General features: G+C 44.8%; 1 protein-coding gene across 3 annotated transcripts in view; it reads left to right on the forward strand.

Moving 5' to 3' along the window:
* Positions 1 to 23,438, forward strand: part of GZF1 (GDNF inducible zinc finger protein 1) — a 108,751-nt gene that overhangs the window by 48,633 nt on the left and 36,680 nt on the right. For all 3 annotated transcript variants that reach the window (XM_085612621.1, XM_085612622.1, XM_085612623.1), the window contains exons 4-5: positions 2,364 to 2,531; positions 20,590 to 20,747. In XM_085612621.1, coding sequence (XP_085468747.1) covers positions 2,364 to 2,531; positions 20,590 to 20,747 — 326 coding nt within the window. The remainder of the gene's footprint in view (positions 1 to 2,363; positions 2,532 to 20,589; positions 20,748 to 23,438) is intronic.

Here is a 23,438-nt window from a genome sequence, read left to right on the forward strand (position 1 = left end):
CCAGGTATGAATGTGGGGGGTCAGACTCCATGTTTCCTGGAGTAGACAAATCTCATGATGGTTAATAAGCTCAAGCTAGTGGGGTCAGTCAGGTTTCCCCCTTATGCCCGCCACATTCCATGACACTATCTTCAGCACCCTACCAGTGGTTGTTGGAAAGTGAACCTGGGGAGACGATGGAATGTGTGAGGGAATTAGCTTTATTGGAGAGTAGCTAGGTGTATCTAAACTACTGGCCTGCACGTGATCGTTCGATGCAAAGGCTGAAACAATATCTCGAACTGGCTGTAAGTTACAGAACGTGCTCTCAAGTCCTGGAGGGGGACCCTCTTGGTGTATATGAGCTATAGGAGGAGTGCGCTCGTAATTTATACTAAGGATGCGCTAGGGATCCTTGACAGGGGGTAACAAGAGTCAATCATTCTGAGACCGTGTTGAATTGGGTGAATCCCCAAGAAGCTGGGATGCAGTTTTATCTCGTTCCGTTGTAAGAGGGATGATTCAGCCTAATCTTTGTGGAGGGTGGGGAATACGATCTCGATTCCATGGCAGCTAGATTCTGTACCAGAAGGTCGTTAACTAGAATAAGCTCCAAGACATCAGTTGGGCTATGTTTAAGGACATATCTTTTTGCCTGGACGAGATCATCCCTTATTATGAATCTACAGTCCCTGGTATGCCTCAGCCAATGTATGGGCTTATTTTTCAGGGTTTCTCCGTTTTCATATTTGGAACTGTTGTTATCCACTTTGGGAATGTTGGTCATATAAATAGGTTTCGACTGGGGTGCAATGTCCATGGGATGAGCTGATTGAAGAAGTTGGGGAGGTGGAGATGCCCTACTACAACCTCTATTTAATCTCTGTGGCGCTTGCTTGGACAGAGTCCCGTGACCTGCTGGATCCCATGGTGCACCCCTGTATTTCTCACCCTGGTCCTTCTGAATCCTGTAATGGGCAGACGGTGGAATATCTAGTGCCCTAATGTTGGGATCAAGTGGGCCAAGCTGGAGGGCGGGATCTTGATTGGGGAATTCTGGCCGGTTCGTTTCGGGGAGGGCAATGCAAACCCCGTCCACAAGATAACAATATTATGTGCGGTGGACACTAGTGAGGGGGGATGGTGTCTTGTGCATTCTTCTAATTTGCGATAGATTTTAGACACTAAAATGGTCAGGGATTCAATGGAGCCTTTTAGGACAGCTATTTCCCTCTACAGGTCTAGGTTGGCGGGGGGGCAAAATCGTTAGCAGCCCGCATTTTTCCCCGTGAGGAGTGCGTTGTAAGCCCAGGAGCTAATGTGCTCCAGATCATTATGTATGTCATTTGTGGCCAGGTGATCTGCAAGGAGGGCAAAACGATTACTCAAGGGAAGATCGGCTACTGAGGGGCACACATCACTCGAGGGACACAGAGGGTTACAAGAACGATCTAATGGGGCTTCTGGAGCTGGTATTGGCATTAATATTGGCTTAGTTTTATTAGCCACTTTCTCAAATAAAGTTGAGATTTTCCCGTACCCTGTGCTTTTGGACCCAATCAAGGTGGATGAGTGGGAAAGCTTAAGAGTTGTTTCAAGGGTAAGCGCGTCTATAGCGACAGTAGGTAACATAAGCAACCCCTTGCAATCAGCGACAATAGTCTCGATACAGTCTAGCACTTTCTCCCCAAACACCCCTTCGTTCTCAATTTCATTCCCTGGGGCCGTTTCTTAGATCTCTTTTTGGACGTACCCCCCACCCCAGCCTCTATACCCTTCCTTTTCCCCATCCCAAGCAGGCACAACAACAAACAATATGTCAATAGATCAAGTCTGCACATGATAAAACACAGAAATGGGCGACGCATGAATGGGGCAGTAGTTAAATAATGATCAAATGTCAAACAGTACCTCAGAGATTTACTGCCCAAGACCTCGAGCTGATTGTGACAGGGGGGTTGGCTAGCCCAGCCTCTTCTGGGCGATGGCGGGCAAGGATGGGCCTGCCCTTGGCCCGGGCGTGTCCTGGGCCTCAGACAGACTGTGGCACTTAAGAGCGTGTCTGGTGGCCCCTCCCTCCTGGGAGAAGCAGGGCTTTGTGGGATATGGAGTTGCCGGTGCAGTTCCTGGTACAACAACAGTGGGAGTGAGATCCGCGTTGGCGGTGGTTGTAGTAGTAAACTTTGGTGTTGACTGAGGCATCAAACTTAAACTTAGCAAAATGGAAGAAGTGTAGGGTGCTTTGTGGAAACTGAGCAAGGATGAGTGGTTAAAGATCTGTGTATTTCTCCAGTACGAGATTTCAGCACTGATGACAGTTAGCATGGTATTCTACATGTTTTAAACAGCTGAGTAAAAAAAATTAGTAATTTTTTATCCTTCAGGTGAAAGGCCTTTCATGTGTGAGACCTGTGGCAAGAGTTTTGCTTCAAAGGAATACTTGAAACATCATGACCGAATACATACAGGATCAAAACCATTTAAATGTGGAATCTGCTTCCGAACATTTGCACAGAGAAATTCTCTTCACCAACATGTGAAAGTTCACACCGGTATGAATACAAGAAATAATAATCGTTTACAAGCTATTTTGTTGATTGTCTATTGAATTGTTTTGGGAGGACTGTTGCAATCATTTTGCTTTTGTTTCTTAGACATTGCTTTATAATGAGACCTTGTTCAGATTCCTAACCTTTGTACTTTTACTCCAGTCATACAGATCACAAACACTTGTTTATAGATAATTGAAATTGTTATAAGTATATACAGAGTCATCTCTATGTACAAAGAAATCCCAGATTCAATTGTGGTTATACAGCATTAACTATTCCGTGTTTTTCTTTCAGTCTTGGAATAATATGTCCAGACCAGTTCAATATTTATTTATTCTTCGAGTTTTCAATCATTTGTAGACTAGATGAGGAATAGAAATGGATACATCGCCCCGGCCATTGAGAGAAAAATAAGCAACCTGCAGCATGAGCCTACCCACCAGATAATTTTACTTTTTTCTATGAACAAAAAGGTGCAGAATCAGAATTTATTATACAGTATGATAGACCCTGACAGGCCATAAAAAGTGGACTATTAATGTGGGCGAAATGTCCCACCAAATTAGTAATGTCTTGCTAGGTCAAAATGCAATTCCTACGAGAAAACCTGGGCTTAACCCTTGGTAGCTGTGGCCTAAAGCAGAAATATTTTCCTCAGAGAAATTAGTATTACGTATTTTGGGACCATCAAACTAAAAAGAATATAAATAAAATGGCACAAAAGTGGTCACAATAAGTTAATGGTTGCTGTTGACCATAACTTAAATATAATTTTGGGCTAACTGCGATGGAGTTGTGGTCAGATAAACCTAGCAGGTGGCGCCTGTCATAAGTTTTACCTTTCTTGTAAGTCCAACTTCTTTAGCAGGCAGGGTGCTGTAGCCAACAAGAGACCCCTAAAATCCAGTATGCAGAGTCTGGGTCCCACTGAAGCCTTCAGTGTTTAGAGCTCCAAACAGAGCAAAAGTGGAAAGTGTAGCTGCTGAGGTTGCTTTGTTTCTGGGATGACATTATTGCTTTGACCTGTTTCACGTTTAAATTGTTACTTTTTAGAGCTCAAATCTTTCAGCAGGTCAATGCCGAGGATTGTAGATGGAAAAGGCTTGCCAAAAGTCTTGTGCACCATGTTTATGTCTTTTCTGTGAAGACACCTGGATGGGGGGGGGGGGGGGGGGCTGTTCAGGGATGACCAAAACAATGACTGAGTCACAACTTTTGAAGATGCTGGGAAACTTCTTCCTGGTTTCTATAAAAACTCTCAAACGACCTACTAGGCAGCTCCTAGGTTCCAGTCCACTGTTCAGCAGTGTACGTCAGTCTCAGTCCAATGCAGTCTCATCTGGTTCCCTTTTAAATCCCTGAAGCTCTAGGAGGCCAGCCAGACGACCCTTGAGAGCACACCCAAAACCAAGAGTACAGGGAGAAGTAGGGTTTTAGCAGACATTCTCCAGGCAGTCCAACAGTCCACTTCTTGTCTCTTCATGCTCTTTTCTGAGTTGCTTGTGGTAGGAAACCATCTTTATAATGCACACTAGCTACAGATTGTTGACAATTCCTATTCCAGTCCTAACCAAATTCCAACAGCTAAGCCGGCTCTCTTATGCAGTACTTCCTCTTTCCATGTTCAGGGTACTTCTACAATGCCAGAATCCCTCTGTCAATGTCCAGAGCTCCTAATAGCCTTACTCGTACTGTCTTATTGAAATGAAGAAACCCTCCTTGTCCCATGAAAACCAGCCTGGCTGGTTGTGCAGTCTCGTTGTAACAGAGAACTTGGAAATAGTGAGCCATCTTTATGTTGCCTTTGAGATTCACAGTTCTTGTGCTCTCTCAAATTACAATGTCTTTATCCCAGAAAAGGTATGTGCCAAAGGAGTCTGTGCTCCATACCCAGTGCAATTGGACCCCACTGTCATTCCCTATTACTCGGCCGAGGCCAAAGAAGGGTAGCTGGCTTTTGACGTGACCGGTTTGAACATTTCATACACCCAAAAGGTGATGGGAGGAATGCTTATCTTACCACTGGCATTTGCTCTGGTAGCATCTCAACCCATTCTTTTGCTCACCGTGCCATTTCAGTTTGGACCCGGCTATATGCAAATAAGTCTTGACCATGTTACAATCGGAACAGTTCAGCCTGAGCTGCCAGGCCAGATCTTCCCTGTACACAAGCAACCCAAGACCAGTTTTGCACTGATTAGGGCTCATCAGTCTGGTATAGCTTGGTTCCATGGCACACTGAGCACAGGACCCACGTCTGAGAATAGCCTTGCCACTTAAGGCGTACGGCATTGTTAGAAATTGGGTTACTGGTTGAGGGTGGTAAAACCTTAGTCAAGCGACAGCCACAATTTATGTCAGGGTGAAATCACAAGCAAATCCTAAACTAAACTGTGCTCAGCCCTCTGGTAGCTGCCACTAATGTTAGAAATTGGGGTCTCTAGTCGGCAAAGGTATACACCTGTTCCAAGTAGGGACCACCACTCGAGTCAGGATAAGCTAGATACACACTAAAAGATAACCTATGTTCACCTTCTGGTAGCTTGGCACAGAGCAGTCGGGCTTATCTAAAGAGGCAATGTGTAAAGTATTTGTTCAACAAACACACAGTGAAAACACCACAAAAATACTCCATAAAGGGTTAGAAAAATAGATAATTTAATGAGTAAAGCAGGACCAAACCGAAACAAATCCAACAAGTAGAACCGGAGTTATGAATTTTTAAAGAATAAATCAAATTTTAATGCTCAGAGTCATAAAGCACCGACCGGGACATCTGGTCATGCTAGACTGGGGTAATTCCAAAATTCAGGCCAACTGCGCTGGAGCATAGGCCGGCTACAGGACACGCAGGTCCAGCTGAAAAAGTACCTTGGATGGAGGAAGCGTTGTCATCGAAGACCTGAAGTGAGGATCAGAGGAGGCGATGCGTTGTTGTCGATTCCGTGGATGGAGGCAATGCATCAGTTCGGATCTGCGCAGTCCGCAAGATTCCGAAGTTGAACCCCTTTGCGATGAAGGCTACGGTTCGTCATCGAGCCGTGTAGTCCATCGTTGTCGAGTCGCGCAGTCCGTTGCTGCGATGTCGTCGAGGAGCAGCTGCATTGGTGTCGATGGGAGATGCACCGGTTCCAATCAGCACAAAGTAATTTATGCATGGAATCTGCTGGATCAGCACAGAAAGTAACTTCCAAGGGCCCAGGACTGGGTTGGCACCACTTGGCAAGGCAGGACTCACAGATGGTCTAGTCCAGGTATTGTTGGAGGATTGAAGGATGTCTTTGATGGCCCGGAGGTTTCAGATCAGGGGCCAAGCCAGTAAGCCCTTGAAGTCACTCTGGGTTTAAGTGAGATGGGTACACTCCTTTCCTCAGCAGGGCAGAGGGCAGCACCTACCAGGCAACAGGAAGCACAGCAGAGCAGAAAAGCAGTTATTCAAGAGCAGCAGTCCAGCAGAGTGGTAGTCCTTGTAGCAGCACAACAGTCCTACCTTGCAGAGTTCATCACAGGTCCATTACTATTTGGTGGGGTACCCAGTACTTGTATCCAGTTGTAACTTTGAAGTGGGGGTGACTTCAAAGAAGGGTCTATTAAGTGCACAGACTCCATTTCTTCCCAGACCTGGCCCCAGACTATCAGTAGAGGGTAATCAGCACTTTGTGTGGGGACAGCACATTACCTGTTAAGTTGCAAGTGTCAGCTTCTCTCTCCCTTCCTATCCAGGAAGGGCCATCAGAATGCAGTGCTCAGACACACTTAACCTTCCTGTGTTTGTGGCTGCCTAGAGGGCATACAGAAAGTGAACAGTCACCCACCCAGATGTGTATTGGAGACAGAATATAGGCACACAGAGCAAAGAGCAGTTTCTAAAAGTGGCATTTCTAAAATAGTAATGTCATTACTAGAACATGCAAAACTTAAAAGTATATGTTCTACCTTTTACTTACACAGCACTGTGCGCTCTGGGCTACCAAGGGCCTGCCTTAGGGGTTACGTATAAGTAGTTTTAAATGCCAAGTCGAAGTGGCAGTAAACTGCACACACAGTCCCTGCAGTGGCAGCCCTGAAACAGGTTTGAAAGGCTACTTGTGTGGGTGGCACAATCTGTGCTGCAGGCCCACTGTAGCATTTAATTTTCAGGCACTGGTAATATGGTGTGGCACTTTACAAGGTACTTATACGCAAGTTAAATATGCCAATTGTGTATACCCCAATGTTGCTATGTTTAGGGGAGAAGCACATGCACTTTAGCACTGTCTGTCAGTCAAGTCAAAGACACTTAATATAGGCCATAAAAGCACATAATAATGTTCAAACCATATTTAAAAATACACTTCGTTAAAGCAAACACTGATGATCCTTTACATATATTAATGCTAATCCTGGAATCTTGCGAAGATTCAACCCAAATATAAATAAAATAACAATAAAATGGTACAGCAAAAACAGGTAAAGCGGTTACATTTTAGGGAAACATGCAACTTCCACCATCTTAACTCATTGTCTTCATAATACAAATTGCATTACAAATAAAGAAAGCCACATTAAAAACAAATAGCTAGAGATTCCAAGCCAAACAGAAAACTCATAGCAGCTTAAAAATCTCTAATATTGTATGCATAAAAAAATTGTTTTAAAGCATGTTTCCTTGGGCTTTCTTAAAACTGACAGAAAAGCATAAAATGTAAAGTGCATTGTTTTGAGCATCCATCACATGGAGATGTTGTCAGATCCCATTGATTATTTTTTTTGATTTTTTTTTAGGAAACGCAGCACGATGTTGTATGCTACTCCGCCTTGGTCTAGTCAGGTCATAACATTGATGATTTGTCACCTTGGTTAAATAGAGTTGACAGCCTACGGGTAAAGTGTGGGACATAAAAGTTACCACAGTATGTTTCCTCCCTTCGGCGACAGCTCACTTCCTTTCTCTTGCATCTGACATGATAGCCTTTATTGGCGACTTTATCAATGCTAAAATTTAGGTTTTATCCTCAAGTCCTGAAAGGCCTAGTAGTATTTTAAGAGCGTTATTAATAAAAGGGAGACAACAAATTTTGAGAGCTTGATTCAAGGTAAGGCAGTCCTGTATAGTTGCCTTTGTCAATTTCAATTCCGGTTTGGCCCATATAGAACGCCATAAAGTGTCATCCAAATGGTTCGGTCCAACTTCTCTGTATTATGGTAGATGATGCTAAGGAGGGGTACACAGCAGACGCCTTAAGAAATTATTTTCCTTGGCTTGCAGTGAGTTGCTAACCTTGTAACACCATACCCCCACCATTCGTTTCAGCGGATACAGCCTTCGCTTTATAGATTTTGGCAATTTTTTGACGGGACGGCAGCCCAGGTTACTGGAGAATATGAAAATAGACTCTTTTCATCTGCAGCCTCGCACTGGATATATGGACTGCCCAGGAGGCCTTTGCAAAGAACAGCACAGCCAGGTAGCAAAAGGACTTAACCTTTGCGATCTGGGTCTCTTCAAGGTAAAAAGTTCTTACAATCTTGGGGATTTTCCATCAGGGCATTATAAAAGTTTTTCTAGAGGCCATAAAATCTGCAAAGGAGTCCATTAGTCTCTACAGTCCGAACGCGGTCCTTCATATAAGTACAGCGTCATCAGCATTGAGAAGCATAGGAATCGAGCGGCCAGCAACAATTGGTGGATCAGCCTGCAGGGACCGTAAAGTGTCATCAACCCCATTTATAAATAAACAGAATAAAAAGGGAGCCATTACACATCCCTGTGATACACCCCATCTAATTCTAAAAAAAGAAGACATCATTTCGCCATGCGGGCCAAACCGATCTTTTTCTGAAAGATTCTCGTATAACTGTGCAAGGAGACTAACAATCTGCAAAGGGGCCCTGTAGGAGAGCAATGTGTGCCATAATATCGTGTGGTCTACTAATTCAAAAGGGCTAGTGAGGTCTGCAAAGCACAAGTGGAGCGATCCTGTCTTGGCTGTTGTGTACGTCCCAATCAGGAGTTCTAGGTTTAAACATTACTCCACAGTCCCAAGTCCCTTCCTGAATCGATACTGGGCCTTAGTCACAGGGGTGTGGAATTTAATAAAATATCTACTTGTCAGTGGGGCAAGTTGCTTCAATAAATCTACTTGTCCTGTAACAAAATCCATTTGTTCCTTGTGTGCCATGGAACACGACTACAGATTATGGCATCAAATCTCATTATATGAGAGCTCTGATATAGCCTCTCTGATTATGCCAGAGCTCATACCATAGTAGGGTTTGAATACTAGCAATTTCCTTATTTTGCCATGTGTCCGCAGATCTACTTACTGGGGCTGAAGGTAATGATAAACAATAGTTACAGGGTTGGAATGGCCTTTTGAGTCTATGCAACCCTACTAACTTGCATGTTTTAAGGGTTTTCACCAACTCTTCTCTAATCTTTTCCCATACTGAGAACTCCTGACAATGGCAAATGTACAAAAAACTTCCAGGGCTGGAAAAAAAGTGGCTGGAGGGAAAGTGAGCTTACAAACACTCAACTGATTTTCTACACATGCATATTTGCTCATGCTTAAATGCAGTTGACAAATATTTTCTAGGAGTGCCATTTCTTGGCCTACTTCTGTTAATTCTTGTGAATTCATGAAAGCTGTAAATCTGGACTTAATGCAAGGGCATAAACCATGAGTGCACTTTTGAGACTTTCTTTAATAATTGGGCCCCTAATTAGTTCTGGCGTTAACCATGACCTTTTGGGTTTATCAAAATTCTCTGGATTTTGTTCAGTGCCAGGAACTACGGTGTCAATGTCTGCTTTTTAAGACCAACATTTTTTTTTTGCCAATGTATGTTATAACCGTGAGGGCCCAGCAGCTCCCACACCATTAAGGTTTTACAAAAATGATGCCAAAACAAGGCTCACGTTGACAAAACCAAAAGACTGACCACCAATTACAGACCTACTGGCTTTCCCAGTGCTTGTTTATATTTATGTTTACCATAATCTTATTGAAACTGGTTACTCTGATTTATCCATTATGAATATTTTTGTGAAATGCTAGCATACATCAACACATTTGATGCTGCAAAGAAAGGGTACCTAATATTTTACAGTAGTTTAGCAAAATGTTTTTCTTATTTTCATTTTATTTTGAAAGCAAAGAATCATCAATCTTGCTTTCAAGCTTCTGCAAATATTTGCATCTAATCAGAGAGCATTCTGGGAGCATTATACATATCCTCATATTGCTAAACTTTGAAAACGTGTACACATTTTTATTCTGGAAACACTGTCAGTAGTGCAGTCCGAGGTTACAACATTTACTTAGAGTGCTCACCCTAATAATAAAGTTTTACATTAATGAACCATACATACAAGTTTGAACAGAATTAACACAGGGACACAAATATGACCTTAACTGAAGATAATGCCCTTCCCTGATCCAGTATGTGGTACTGTAAATTTGGCATCCAAAGGGTTTGTGCTGCAGGGGGTTGGACCTACTTGTCCCAAGGACAAAATACACATGAAAACGTGTTGCCCTTGACCCCAAACAATATGTCCTGGGGCGTCGGGCTATAGGAATTCCACATTGCTGAGTCAAAATGGAGTTGTCAATTGCCCAGTCCTCTAATCTCTTTAAAACAACCCTTCCCAGGAGTTTTGCTGAGGAGTCCATGAGGGAAATGGGACACAGTCTGACAAATATTATTTTTTCGGTTACTTAAAACCATAAGACACAAACCATATTCGAGATGCAAAATTTCCCAAAAATGTTGCGAAGTGCTTCCATAGTATCAGTTTAAATTACATTGAAAACATTGTTTCAAAAGCAGATAAATTATTTAATAGTCCTATTCATATTCTATACAGTTAAAAGTTAAAAAGCATGGCCTAGACCAGATAACATCAATTTCTAACGAGTCCCCAAGCCAGTGCAAATTGTCTCTTTCTGGCTCCAATAGCCCCTGCTAAAAACTAGCTACATTAAAACATATTAAAGGGCTCAACAGAATCTGAAAGTATATGAGGGCAGGTCTTGCTTGTAAAAAACATTTCCCTCTTAACAGAGGATGTATATAGCGTTGTCTAATCAAAAAGTAATGATCACAAAACATAACAAAATGCATGGTATTCTCGAGAAATTGTCACAAATACAGGGACCCAAATTTGCAACTTTATTCAACCCCTGCTGTTCCGCAAGCGGCCAGTGCAAAAGATTTAACCTAAATCTCGTTAAAAGGAAACGATGATAAGGAATTGTGACCACTGCTAAGTAAGGCTTTGTGGAGGGTCAAGACTTTAATAAAATATACACTCATACTGAGGGTTTACAGAGCTCTCTTGCTTCTCTCTCAGACTGCACAGCAGAGAGGAAACGTTTCTTAACCCAGCCTAAATCATTCCTTGTGATCCTTTCTGGGGACCTATATAACTCAGGACGTCCCAAATATCTCACTACAGACTTGATGTAATTGAGCGACAGGATACTGTTACCATTCTGCAAGGATAAACAATCTTTTTTGATTGTCTTGTTCAGCTCAAGATCAGGATTAAGCCAAATCCTGATCCAACTTAGTAATGGGCAAAGTGCCAAAAGATCTGAGATGTAGCTAACATCGAGCTCTTTATTAACAAGAGAGGAGGCTGTGGATTGGGGGACTGACAACGGCCATCTAAAGAATTTATTTTCCACTATCTTTAAGTCTGTAGCTTCCTTGTATCCCCATATATCACTCCCATAATTGCCTAAGGAAATACATTTGGCTTGGTAAACACCAATGGTATATGTTTGGCACCCAGTCTGATAGTAAAATCAAAAACCACTGCTACAGCTCTGGTCATTGTATTCCTTTTTGCCCTCCATAGCGGGGCCCATGTGCCCCTTTCTTTGAAGAGGACCCCCAGATAGGAAAAGACTTTTACCCCAGTAATTCCATGCATTCTCCTAAAAGTTTATATGACATTTGTTTTTGAGGCCCACAACCATAAGATTGGATTTAGTATAATTAGTGCTCAAATCTAGGGTGTTCATAAAGCTTTTGAATGAATTAAGAAGATGCTGGAGCCAGACTGCTTTTCTTGCTAGCAGCATGGTATTCACCATGTATAAAATTGCTAGGATTAACTGAGTCCCACCCCGAAGAATGTCTCTAGAAGCAGTACATAATGTTGAACCCAAGTTATTGATATATAATGTAAACAAGAGTGGGGCTAAATGTTAGCCTTGTCTAAACCCCCCTGTGCACTCCTATAGGTGAGGAGAGACTCCCAGGCTGATTGTGCCTCACTGTTGCCGTAAGATCTAAATGTAACTCATGTAAGAAATTCACGGTATTTCAGTCTACCCTCATATCAAGAAGAAGCCAAATTTTGATCTATTGACTCTGTCGAAAGCTGATGTTAACTCCTTCGGTGCTCATGACAAGCCCAACTCGTCATGAGTCACAGTGGAGCTGTGCTCATGACGAGCTGGGCTCATCATAACGGCTGCGCTCCGCCCATGCGCAATTGATTCCCCGCCTGTGCGGGCGAATTAATGAGTGGGCGGAGTCGTGACGAGCCCAGTTCGTCATGAGCACAGCTCCACTGTGACTCATGACGAGCTAGGCTCGTCACGAGCACCGTGGCGCCGTGCTCACCCGCCCCCCCGAACCGTGAGGGAATTACCCCCGCAGCGAAGGGGTTAAATCCATAAAGGCAAGATGTAATATGCCCCACTTGGCTACACTGTATTTTTCGATGATCAATTGTAAATTTAGGCATTGATCTAAAGTGCCTTTCCCTGGCCTGAACCCGTACTGGAGATTGGAAATTACATTATTTTGATTCAGCCAGGAAGTTAGCACTGGTCAGCAGTGGTAAAGTGCTCAGAGTCTTAAGGCCAACAGAAAGATACAGTTAAAGAGGAGGTGGAATGCAAAACGTTTGGGGTGACCCGTCAGAGAAGGCCATTTTCCAACAGCTTGGCACATAGCAGTCAGGCTTAACATAAGGCAATGTATAAAGTATTTATGCAGCACTTCAAAAAGTAATTAAGTGTAAACATAACACAAGACAAATCCCACACCAATTTAGAAAAATTTAGTCAAATGTAATAGATTAATTGATATCAAAATGATAAAAATCCAATTAGTAGAACTGGAGATGGGCAGTTTTAATGACTTAAGTGAAAATAGTGCCTAGAGGCATAAAGCGCCAATTGTGGTTATCTGGTCACAACAAACTAGGACAAAGTCATAAGTTCAGATAGACAACGATGAAGCGCCGACCGGATACAGGGACCAAGGTAGGCCAGCTGAACAAGAGTACCTTAAATCCTGGTGTCGGAGTGTTGCGAGATCCTGCGTTGAGGATGCGTCACACAGCCTAGGCAATGCAAGGTTTGGAGATGCGACGCACAGCGACGGTTCTGGGAAGCTGCGATGCAAGGTCTTGCATTTGTCGATGAGGATGCCTTCAACGAATGGCTTGTGATGGGAGGTCCTACATTGCACACCGGCTGGTTCCGAAAAAGTTGCGGGGCTTGCAACACAGAGTCCTGCATCGTCATCAAGGGGTGCAGTTGTCGAGGCTTGCGATGTGAAGGCATCGATCAGCAGCAGTTCCAATGAGGCTACAGGCTGGCATGCGGAGTCCTGCATCAGAGATGAGTCATGCAGTGGTTCCGATGCAGAGTTGTGTGAGGCTATCAGTCATGCTCCATTGGGTTCTGCTGGTAACACATCTGGGCTATCAGAGCATCTTCAGGCTCACTTCTGAGGGTCCAAGACTGGGGTAGCACCGCTTGGGAGGCTAGGACTCACAGCAGATAGTTCAAGTGCTGGGTTCAAGGAGCTTGGAGCCTTCTGTCCCTGGGCTCTGGTCAGGAGGCCAGACAACTAGCCCTTAGAGTCACTCTAGAGGGTCTGAGTTCAAGATGCAGGTCCAGTCCTTTGCTCAGGCAGCAGGGCAACAAATTGCCTGTCTCCTTCTGACAGAGAAGCACAGTAGTCCTTCTGAGTCTTCCAAAGGTCCAGAGGTGTACTGAAGTGTTGGATCTGAGGGTCCAATAATTATACCTGGTGTCCAAGTAGCAGAAGGTTCTGGTCCTCAGAGCTATTTTGTCCATAGCTCCAGCATTTTGGAGACTTTCTTCTTTATGCTAGCTCTCACCTTGTCATATAGCCTCTAGATCTTATTATTCACAGGCACACTTTCCTTAGTGCCAGTATCATAGGTACGCCATGTAGTGAGCCATGGGATTAGGAAGAAGAGAGAGGCGAACTGTCCCAACACTTGGCTACAGTCCCTCTGTTACTCAAGGGTGAAGGTAAGGAAGAGGTTGACACCCTCCACTGATACCAGGAGAATGTTAACCTCTGACTTCTCAAAGTATGGTTTGAGGCAGTTGACATGCAGGACACGTAAAGGGTTCCTGGGGGTTTTGTGGTCCACCAAGTAGGTGACATCCCCCTTGCACACCTCATAGGGCCCAGACCATATGTCTTGTAGGACCTTGGTCTCCACAGACTCCATCACCCACACTTTCTGACCAGGCTGAAAGTAGCCCAGAGTGGCCTTTTGATCATACCACCATTTCATAACATCCTGGCGGGCTTCTAGATTCTCCTTTGCCTTTTTCCAGAAACGCTTCATCTGGGTCCGAAGGGCCGCCATGTAGCTGACGACATCCTGAGGGGCTTTCTTGGAAGCTTGCTCCCATCCCACCTTTATCATGCTGAGAGACCCTCTGACGGGGTGCCCATACAGAAGTTCAAATGGGCTGAATCCAACACCCTGCTGCAGTACCTCCCTCCCTGTTTGCAAACATGCATGTCAACGGGATGTCCCACTTCCGCCTTAAGGGCCCTGACAGGCACATAATCTGCCTTTCAAAGTTTTGTTGATCCACTCAGCAAGCACATTGGTTTGGGGATGGTATGGTGTGGAGAACTTGTATGTTACCCCACACGGACTACATGTATGCTGACATGAAGTTGGCATCATGGTCAGCTACTAGCTTCTTGATGAATCCCATGGGTAAATATTCCCATCAGTGTCCGGCCACTGCAGGCGGAGTCACCTTAGGTAGAGGTATAGCCTCTGGGTACCGGGTGGCATGTTCACCACGACGAGGATAAGCTTGTTGTGCAGGACTGTCTTGGGGTCCAGAGACCAACAGTGTCGATGCCCACCCTTTCAAAGGGGTGCCAATGACTAGAAGGGACACTTTAGGAGCCTTGCACTTCCCCACTTGACTTCCCACTGCCTGGCAGGTGGGACAACACCTGCAGAACACATCTGAGGCCATCTTCATCCAGGGCCAATAGAAGTGGGTGACAAGCCTGCCACAGGTCTTGTCCTGCCCAGAGGACCTGCCAGGGGAACATAATGAGCCAGCTCCAGTAGGAAGGCCCTGTAGCACTGGGGGACCAGCAACACATGGGTTGCACCAGGCACAGGAACCTAAGGCTCGCTATACAGGAGACCATTCTTCCAGTAAATCAGGTTCTCACAAGAGGTGTCGCCAGCTGCTTGGGCCTAGACCTGCCCCCATAGCCCCGCCAAAGTAGGCCACTCCTTCTGCACTCTGCAGAATTCCTCCCTGGTGAGACCCTCTTCCTACTGCCAATTGGCCTGTTCAGGTAGGTTTTCCAGGGCAGCAGTGTCCTCCCCTGTAGGTTCTGGGGCGTCGCCCTCCGGCTCAGTCTTCTCCTGGACCGTGGGAATTTCTGGAGTGGGTTTGCTGTGCCCCTTGCCCTTTCTCATTTTGACAGGGACCTTGGACATTCTTCAAGGCTCCAGGGCTTCCTGACTACCCTTTCGGAGGCCATGGACTGTGTGGTCTGGTACACACACTCGGGCAACCCAAACATCTTCAGGTCATTAACAAGCAGACACTCCGCAGGCATGGATGGACTCACAGCTACACTCAAAGAACCCAAGGTGCCCCTTCCCCACCCCCCACCCCCCACCCCCTGCCTCCCAGACCCCCACCACCTGCCTCCCAGACCCCCACCACCATTCAAAGGAAATCAGAGCAACTGGATAGTGGCTCTTATGGTTTTCAGCTAGTACAACCTGGTGGACTACATTAGGGACTACCTGCTATGAGAACACCAGATGACACCTGATGGTTGTCATGCTGGCTCCCGAGTCTCTCAGAGTCTCCACTCTCTGCCCATTGATCGTGACTCACTGCCTGTACTTTTTAGTGTTCCTAGGCATATGGGCCTTTGGCACCATCTCCCCTTCTCTCAGGACACTAGGGTAACCTCTGCACAACCTTCCATACTAAATGGGGCAATCTCCTCCCCAAGTGCCACACTTGCCAGCCCTGGTGTCTTCCCATCAGTGGGGGCTGTGCCCACTTGGGACATTTGACATCCCTCTTGTAGTGCCCAACCGGTTGGCACTTATAGCATTTTTGGAGTGCCTTCCCTGAGGACTTGTTGTCGATGGTAACTATTTTGGGATCTGTAGAGAAGTCCTTGATTTTATGTTTGTCTCCCCTCCTCCTTCTGGTGGGGACTCTGCCCACCCTTGTGATCATCTCCTCAGATACCTTCTTGTGGACCACGGTTCTGAGCCAGCGGTCCGCCTCCTTGGCAAGCTCTCTGGTTCAGTGCGATTGCTGTCAGTCAGGTGCTGATGCAGATCTGCAAAACTAACACTGATCATGTGCCCTCTGACAACCAAATTGTGCAGCCCCAGGTAATATTTTACTTACTGTCCTTCATCCAACCATCCTGTGCCTTACAAAAGGAATCTACATAATGCACACAGTACTGACGGGCGGGCTTCTACACATCTGCCTGAACTTCTCTGGGGTGAGGCCATACTTCCTGACAAGGGTGTCCTTTATGGGGGATACCTCATACTGTCCCCCTTCTCTACGGCCAGTAGGGCGCCGCTCCCTTTACTAGGTATGTGACTCCGTAGACTGCCCCCCAATGCTTCTCAGGGGCCCTATTCAACCTCACAGACTTCAAATAATTTGTCAATGCCATCTCCCACAGCAAAGTTAGGCACCAGATCCTTTGGAATGTGTACCGTCTTCTCTCCACAAGGCACTGCAGGTATACTGCCAGCAATATTGCTGGACTCTTCTTGCCTAGCTTATGTCCAGCTCTCCGAAGCTCCATTTATGAGCCGTTTTTTTCTCCTCTGCCTCCATGGCCACTTTCTCCCATGCCAAAGGTCTCTCAGCCTTCCTCTCTTCTCCTTCCATGGCCAGTTTCTTTTCCTCCATCTTAAACTTCGCCATCTTCTGCCTAAACTCCCTGTCAGCTTTCCTGTCCGCCAGCTCCTCTGAGGACAGACCTTTGCGAAGATATATTGCTCACTACTCTGGCAGGGAGCATCAATTCAGGAGTCAAGTCATCTCCCTCAGCTGAATGCTGCATCTCAGGACTGGTATCCAGAACCTCTCCTTGCCTTTTCACATCATCATCCTTTTCTGTTTCTTTAACCTGCGACTGGTGGACTTCTGCCAAGACCCTCAGTGACTTTTGGAGTTCCAGCTTTCTGGTGTTGCTCTTGGCTGCAACTCCCCTCTCCTTGCAGAACGCCTCGAGCTCCGCACATTGTAGGAATCCATGTTGGCAAGCACCTTGCAGGTGTGGTTTCGGGTACAACAGTCCAGTAGAATAAGAGGAAATTTGGAAAAAGCTAAAAGGCCAATCAAGGAGAATTTAAAAGAAACTCTAAATGATATCAAATGATTTATCGGGTATTATAGTGTAACACAAAATCACTGTATTACACTGCAGAAGCACAAGTCCTAATCTCACTGCTGAAAATCAATGGTTGAAATTTGATTGCTGGATGAGGGAGGTGAAACTCTCCTCAAGCAGCAACCACAATTACGGTCAGGGAGGGTGAAGTCACAAACAAACCCCAAATAAAGCTGTACTCAACCCTCTGGTAGCTTGGCACAGAGCAGTCCGGCTTAACTCCTAGGAAATGTGTAAAGTATTTATGCAGCACTTCAAACCGTAATAAAGTGAAAACACGACATAAGAATAATTTCACACCAATTTAGCAAAGTAGAGCAAAATGTAATAAATTGAGACCAAAACAACAAAAACAAAAAATCAGTAGAACCGAAGATTTGCAATTTTAACGATTTAAGTAAAAATAGTCCCTAGAAGCACAACCCTGGAACTGTTATCTGGTCGCGCCGGACTGGGACAGAGTCACAAATTCAGGCAGACTGCTATAGAGCGTGGGCAGGATACAGGGACCAAGGTAGGCCCACTGAACAAGACTACCTTAAATCCTGGTTGCAGAGCGTTGCGAGACCCCACGTCGAGGATGCGTTGTGCAAACAAGGTGATGTAAGGCCCTGGTGTGGAGATGCATCTCACAGCAACGATTGTGGGAAGTTGCAAGGTTGTGATGCAAGGTCCTACATAATCGTTGAGGACGCTGTCGATGAGGGGCTTGCGATCCAAAGGCCTTTGCTGAAAATGCATCACTCACCGGCAGTTCCGATAAGGCTGCAATGCAGAGTACTGAATTAGAGATGCGTTGCGCAGCAGTTGCGATAAGGAGTTTTGTGATTTGATGCATCGCGCTAAGTCGGTTCTGCTGGGACCACAGCGGGGCTGGCAGAGCACCTTCAGGCCCACTTCCAAGGGTCCTGGACTGGGGTGGCACCACTTAGGAGAGTAGGACTCAAAGCAGAGTCCAGGTGCTCGTTGCAAGGTGGTTGGAGCCTTCCGTCCCTAAGGCTATGCTCCGGAGGCCAGCCAACCAGCCCTTGGAGTCACTCTAGTGGTCGTGGGTTCAAGATGCAGGTCCAGTCCTTCACTCAGGCTGCAGGCAACAGAGTGGCAGTCTCCTACTGGCTGAGCAGCACAGCAGTTCTTTTGAGTCCTCCATAAGCCCAGAGGTGTACTGAAGAGTGGGATCTGCTTTTCCAATATTTATACTTGGTGCCCATTTGAAGTAGGAGAAGGTTGTAAAAGGTTCCACCACGAGAGGTGCTTGGAAATTCTTGCCTCTCTGTCCTGGCCGTAGGTTGTCTGGGTTCACAATAGACTAGTGTCAAACCCCTTGTGAGTGTGCTCAAGTAGAGTCTTTGTGATGTGCAAGTGTGGTAGGTGACAGGTCCTCCCCCTTTTATCAAGTCAGAGATGGCCCATCCAACCAACACCTATGGCCTGTTGTTTCACTCTCTGTGAGCAAAACACAAAAACCAACTACCAGCTAGGCTTAGTCATGTGACCCACTAAACTGGCTGAGGCACCAAATGGTTAGAACACAAAAATTGTGGAACCCAGTATCAATGCCAAGAGCATTAAAAGGGGCTTTTTTCCAGTTACAAGTCCTGCTAAATCAAAGCAGGGAGAGCTCCTCGGACTTATTTGAGAGACTGTTGTGTAACCAGGGCTGGTGTCTGCCTTGCAGCCAGTCTGACAGAGGTGGGGAAATCACCTGAAGTCTACACTGTCTTTTGGAGGTGCCTTGAAGCTTGCCTGCCTGCTGAGAGAAGGAAAAAATCTTCCTGGCCCTGCAGGAGTAGAGACTGTCAATGGAGGAGAAGCCCTGCTGTGGGACATCCAGAGGAGGTAGTCTGATAAGAGTCAGCTAGGAGTGACGTGTGGTATGGTCTGTCAGACCCGGTCCAAGTATAATTGCCTATTCGGCCTAATGGTGCCTGCAACTACTGTATGGCGACTTCAGCCCAGTCAGGCTGCAGCTGCCTTATTGGCCCATTCAAAGCTGCAACTGCTGTATGATGACTTTGGTCTAATTGGAGCTGCAACTGCCTAATATGCCTTTTCTGTGCTTAAACTGCCATACAGCGTCATCGCCCTAAGCAAGGCTGCAACTTCCTAATTGTCCCTTTAGGGACTGCCATGCAACAACATCGACCTTACCAGGAGTACAGCTACCTACTTGGCCCTGGCAGGGATGCAGCTGCTGTGCTACAATGTCTGCCCACCCAAGACTGCCTCTGAACTCCATGCCCATGAGCTACTCAAATTATTGATGTCACTGCATCTTTTCTCAAGCAGAGGGAGGCCTGGAACTATGTAGTGTTTGCCTCATGCCCCAGGTTCAGTCTGTTGAGCCTTCTGCTGTAGCTATTTAGAAAGTAACACCCAACAGGAGGTTTTTATATTCATTCCATTAAAGCAGCATCGCCTTCATGACATCAGGATGGGAAGTCATGGATTAATTTTGTCTAACATTTGCATTTTATGTCTAGTAAATTGGAGGGCTTTTCCCTTGCTTTGACAGCCCGCTACTATATAGTGAATGATTGACTCTCAATCCTAATGCCAGAGAGAGTCTTCCTCCAAAGTATAAGTCATGGACATGAATTAGTCGAAGCAGGAGGCCATGTAGACTTCAGCTGACATCAGTGAAACTTGTACTATCTCCTGACATCAGTGGTAACTGGGAATCCAGAAAATGACGTGGCTTGAAAGCGCTTTCTAGATGGCAGTGATTTTTATGCTAGTGCCTCGTGTAAAGACACAGATCTGGCAATGCATACCTTGATAGTACTCAAAATGTAGCTTTGGCATTCCCTTGTTTTGCATAGCGGAAAGATATAATGTGTTGATGAATCTGAATGGGTTTTTTCTACCATCATATGTGAGGTTTATTGCTTTGTTGTTCACTTCATTTTGAAAGAATAAAGTAAGCTCAGACCCAAGCCTTCAACACATAAAAGCACTGACGGGATAGTGTTGTCATTTCACAGGTGCCATTGTTCTCTATAGTCATTAATAGGATTTGTTCCACTGCCTTTTTCACCTAGGAAACTATGAATGCACAAATTCGTGGAATTTGTACATCGTGACCCCTATTGCATTGTTGATTCCTTTGCTTCATGCTGTATCCGGAACGTTGTCTTTTTCTTAATTTTTATTGTGATTGCCATATTTGTTTGTATGCAGCCTAATTAGAAATGAATGCACAGTAAATGGCACAATTTCACATTGTCAACATTTGGAGTTGGCGTTCCTTTGAAAGGCTGTTCCATGAACATTTACCTCAGTCTTCACATCAAAAGATGTTCTATCATGAGAAAATACATTGGGAATGTTAAAGTAATTAATGTTTTACTTTAATATTTAGGCGAGCGGCCGTATTGTTGTGATCAATGTGGAAAGCAATTCACCCAACTAAATGCTTTGCAACGTCATCATCGGATACATACAGGAGAGAAGCCTTTTATGTGCAGTGCATGTGGGAGAACATTTACTGATAAATCCACTCTCCGGAGACACACTTCAGTAAGGGCATTTCACTTTTTTTCCTGACATTCGGAATGCATTTTAATAAAAATGTCTTTTGTGAGTCTAAAATAAATCGCCTGTAAGCGATGTAAAGGTTTCAGATGCCTCATATGTATTGTTATTTATTTAAAGGGTAGCATAAACTAAATATTTGTCCAATACAAACATTAACTGAACTAGAGGCACCAATTTGATTTTTGGTTTTTATAAAGCTCTCTTGACCTAGATCCTAAGGCAAAATCTACATCAGTGAGCCTTAGGCCACTAATTCAACATGAAATAATTTATTTTACATACGTTGGATAATCCAGCAAGTTGGGAATCAGTCTAATTTGCTATGGAAGGGCAGTTCACAAAAGATTGCCAAAATTGCGAAAAGGGTCAACCACTTATTTATTTTGTTTTTATTTACTTTTATCAATAACTAGATGTTCACCAGATTTTTATGTCTGTTGACTGGACCTAACATAAATATATCTATGATTCTTGTCAAATAAGAATTTCACCCTTGGATGATCCTGGAATGGTAAAACATTAAAAAAAGGCTTGTTGCAGGGATTCTGCACATACAAAGAACTATGCGCAGGATTATGGAACCTCGGTGTATAGGGGCTAAGCCTTCCCACCAACTTAGTTCCCACAAGCCCAGGACCGATTAGCTGTAGTGTCTCACCAGCTATCCTAAACACTCATGAAGAAGCAAATGATTAGACAGCCCAGAACACAACACTCCGAGATCTCTCAGGAAGCGCGGTAACAAGACACACCTTTTCGCTCACACACTCATACTTGTCCACAATAAGAACTGACCGAGACACAAATATAGTTTAAAATGTTTATCTTAACTATATTGCTCTAAAATGCAATATCAGGCCACAACGAGCAGAAAAATGCATAACACTGATATAGTTAGCATTGCAACTAGGCCATACATCAAAAAGGGAGATGTCATTGTATAAAGTCAATGGAGAAAGGACTATAGTGCCTAACCTTCCTCCCCTCGGTAAGAAGCAGTATCATTATATAATAGAAGATCTCTGGGCTTTGTCAGCATACCCCGTACCTTAGAATATATATGGTATTTCTACATCGTAGGTGCGTGTTGCTCTTCTCCCTGCGAAGGTCCCTCTCCAAGTGTGTGTTACCTAAACAATTATCACCATAATATCAAAGTACGAGTCTCCAACAGCAGTTGCATTAGTATGTTTTTTTCTAGGCGCTAGGGCCTGACCAGTACAGAATAACAAGGGGCATTGTTTATCGACTTTGCTCACAATTTTCAGACTAAACTCCAGGAACAGGCAGGGAACGAACACAGAAGACAGTTCTCATGTGAAAGGCATAAACAGAGTATTGCAAAAATAAAGCCATGTAGTAACGTGCACAAAAGATTCATCATGGCTGCAGGGCTCATGCTAACTTAGTGATGTCATAAGTGTCCCTATCGGCCATGTGACAGGCTTAGAACATTACACACTGTTGCACTGTTAACCAGTGTAAGAAACAATAAGCTCGTGAGACATAGCCAACATTGTCTAGTGTCTAGTGTTGTCTATGGTGAACTCCCTGCCACATCACCGAGTACTTTGCAGCCCATGTAGCATAGCTGATTGTAAAATATCCAATCCTGTGTGCTGCTCCTTTTCCCCACCTGGTTAAACTCCTCAGAGCATTTACCATGGTTAATTGTACGAGCCCCATCCCTGTGGGTGCTCCCTTGTACTTCTAGGTAGATTTCTCAGACCTATAAAGGAGCTGCTTGTATATTGGAGACTTCTCTGTTGCTCCACGGTGACCCACCACAGCATATACTTTGGTGGTTGTCTAATTTGTTTATTCCTATAGGTTCCTCTTTACTGCTCCTTTGGGGACTCCTTATAGCCTTTACCATGGATGGTTGTGTAATGCTGCTAAATTGTGAACTACTAAAAACATACAATACAGCTGATTGCATAATCCCCATTCCTGTGGCTTGCTTCCAGCTGTCTTTAGCTGGACTCCTCAATGCATATAGTGACTGGATGCTTATTTCGGATTCCTGCAAGTAGCTCTTCTGATTCTCCTGTATGGACTCTAGAGAGTATACTGCTGTTGATGCAAGTTTCAACCGCCACGAATAGCATCCTCATCTCCAGGCACTTCTTATGCCCATTTTCAAGGTGGATTAAACTGGACAGTGCATATCAGTCCAAACTGGTAGGTATCCATGTGCATGCACCAGTGTGAGCTTCATTATGCTTATCTCCTACACCCTTAGGTAGGTACAGCTACTCACTTGCTGCAGCATAGATAGAACTGTCTCTGGCATATAACCACATAACAGCACAACAGTTACCACATAAGCCACACTGCTCTGAAATGTTTGAGCTCTATTGATACACGGGCATCTGATGCTTAACAATCCTATCTCCCACTTCAAACTCATGCCTAGGGGCAGCGACCAAACATACAGATATGGTCCTCCAGTACGCCATCGAAACACTACCCAAATAGGCCAAATGACATACACATACTGATCCATCCACTGCACTACTACAAAATACTATGCTTCCCGGTGGCAAATGTGTTTCATAAGGGATTTGAAGAGCTACATAAATAGAGCTGTAATATAATACAAATACATTATGTCAAAGGCCGTGGGAAGGTCCAGCAGGATCGTTTATAATTGCAGATCTACCATAGGAAGAA

The sequence above is a fragment of the Triturus cristatus genome, chromosome 6 (assembly GCF_964204655.1).
Source record: "Triturus cristatus chromosome 6, aTriCri1.1, whole genome shotgun sequence".
Taxonomy (NCBI): Eukaryota; Metazoa; Chordata; class Amphibia; order Caudata; family Salamandridae; genus Triturus; species Triturus cristatus.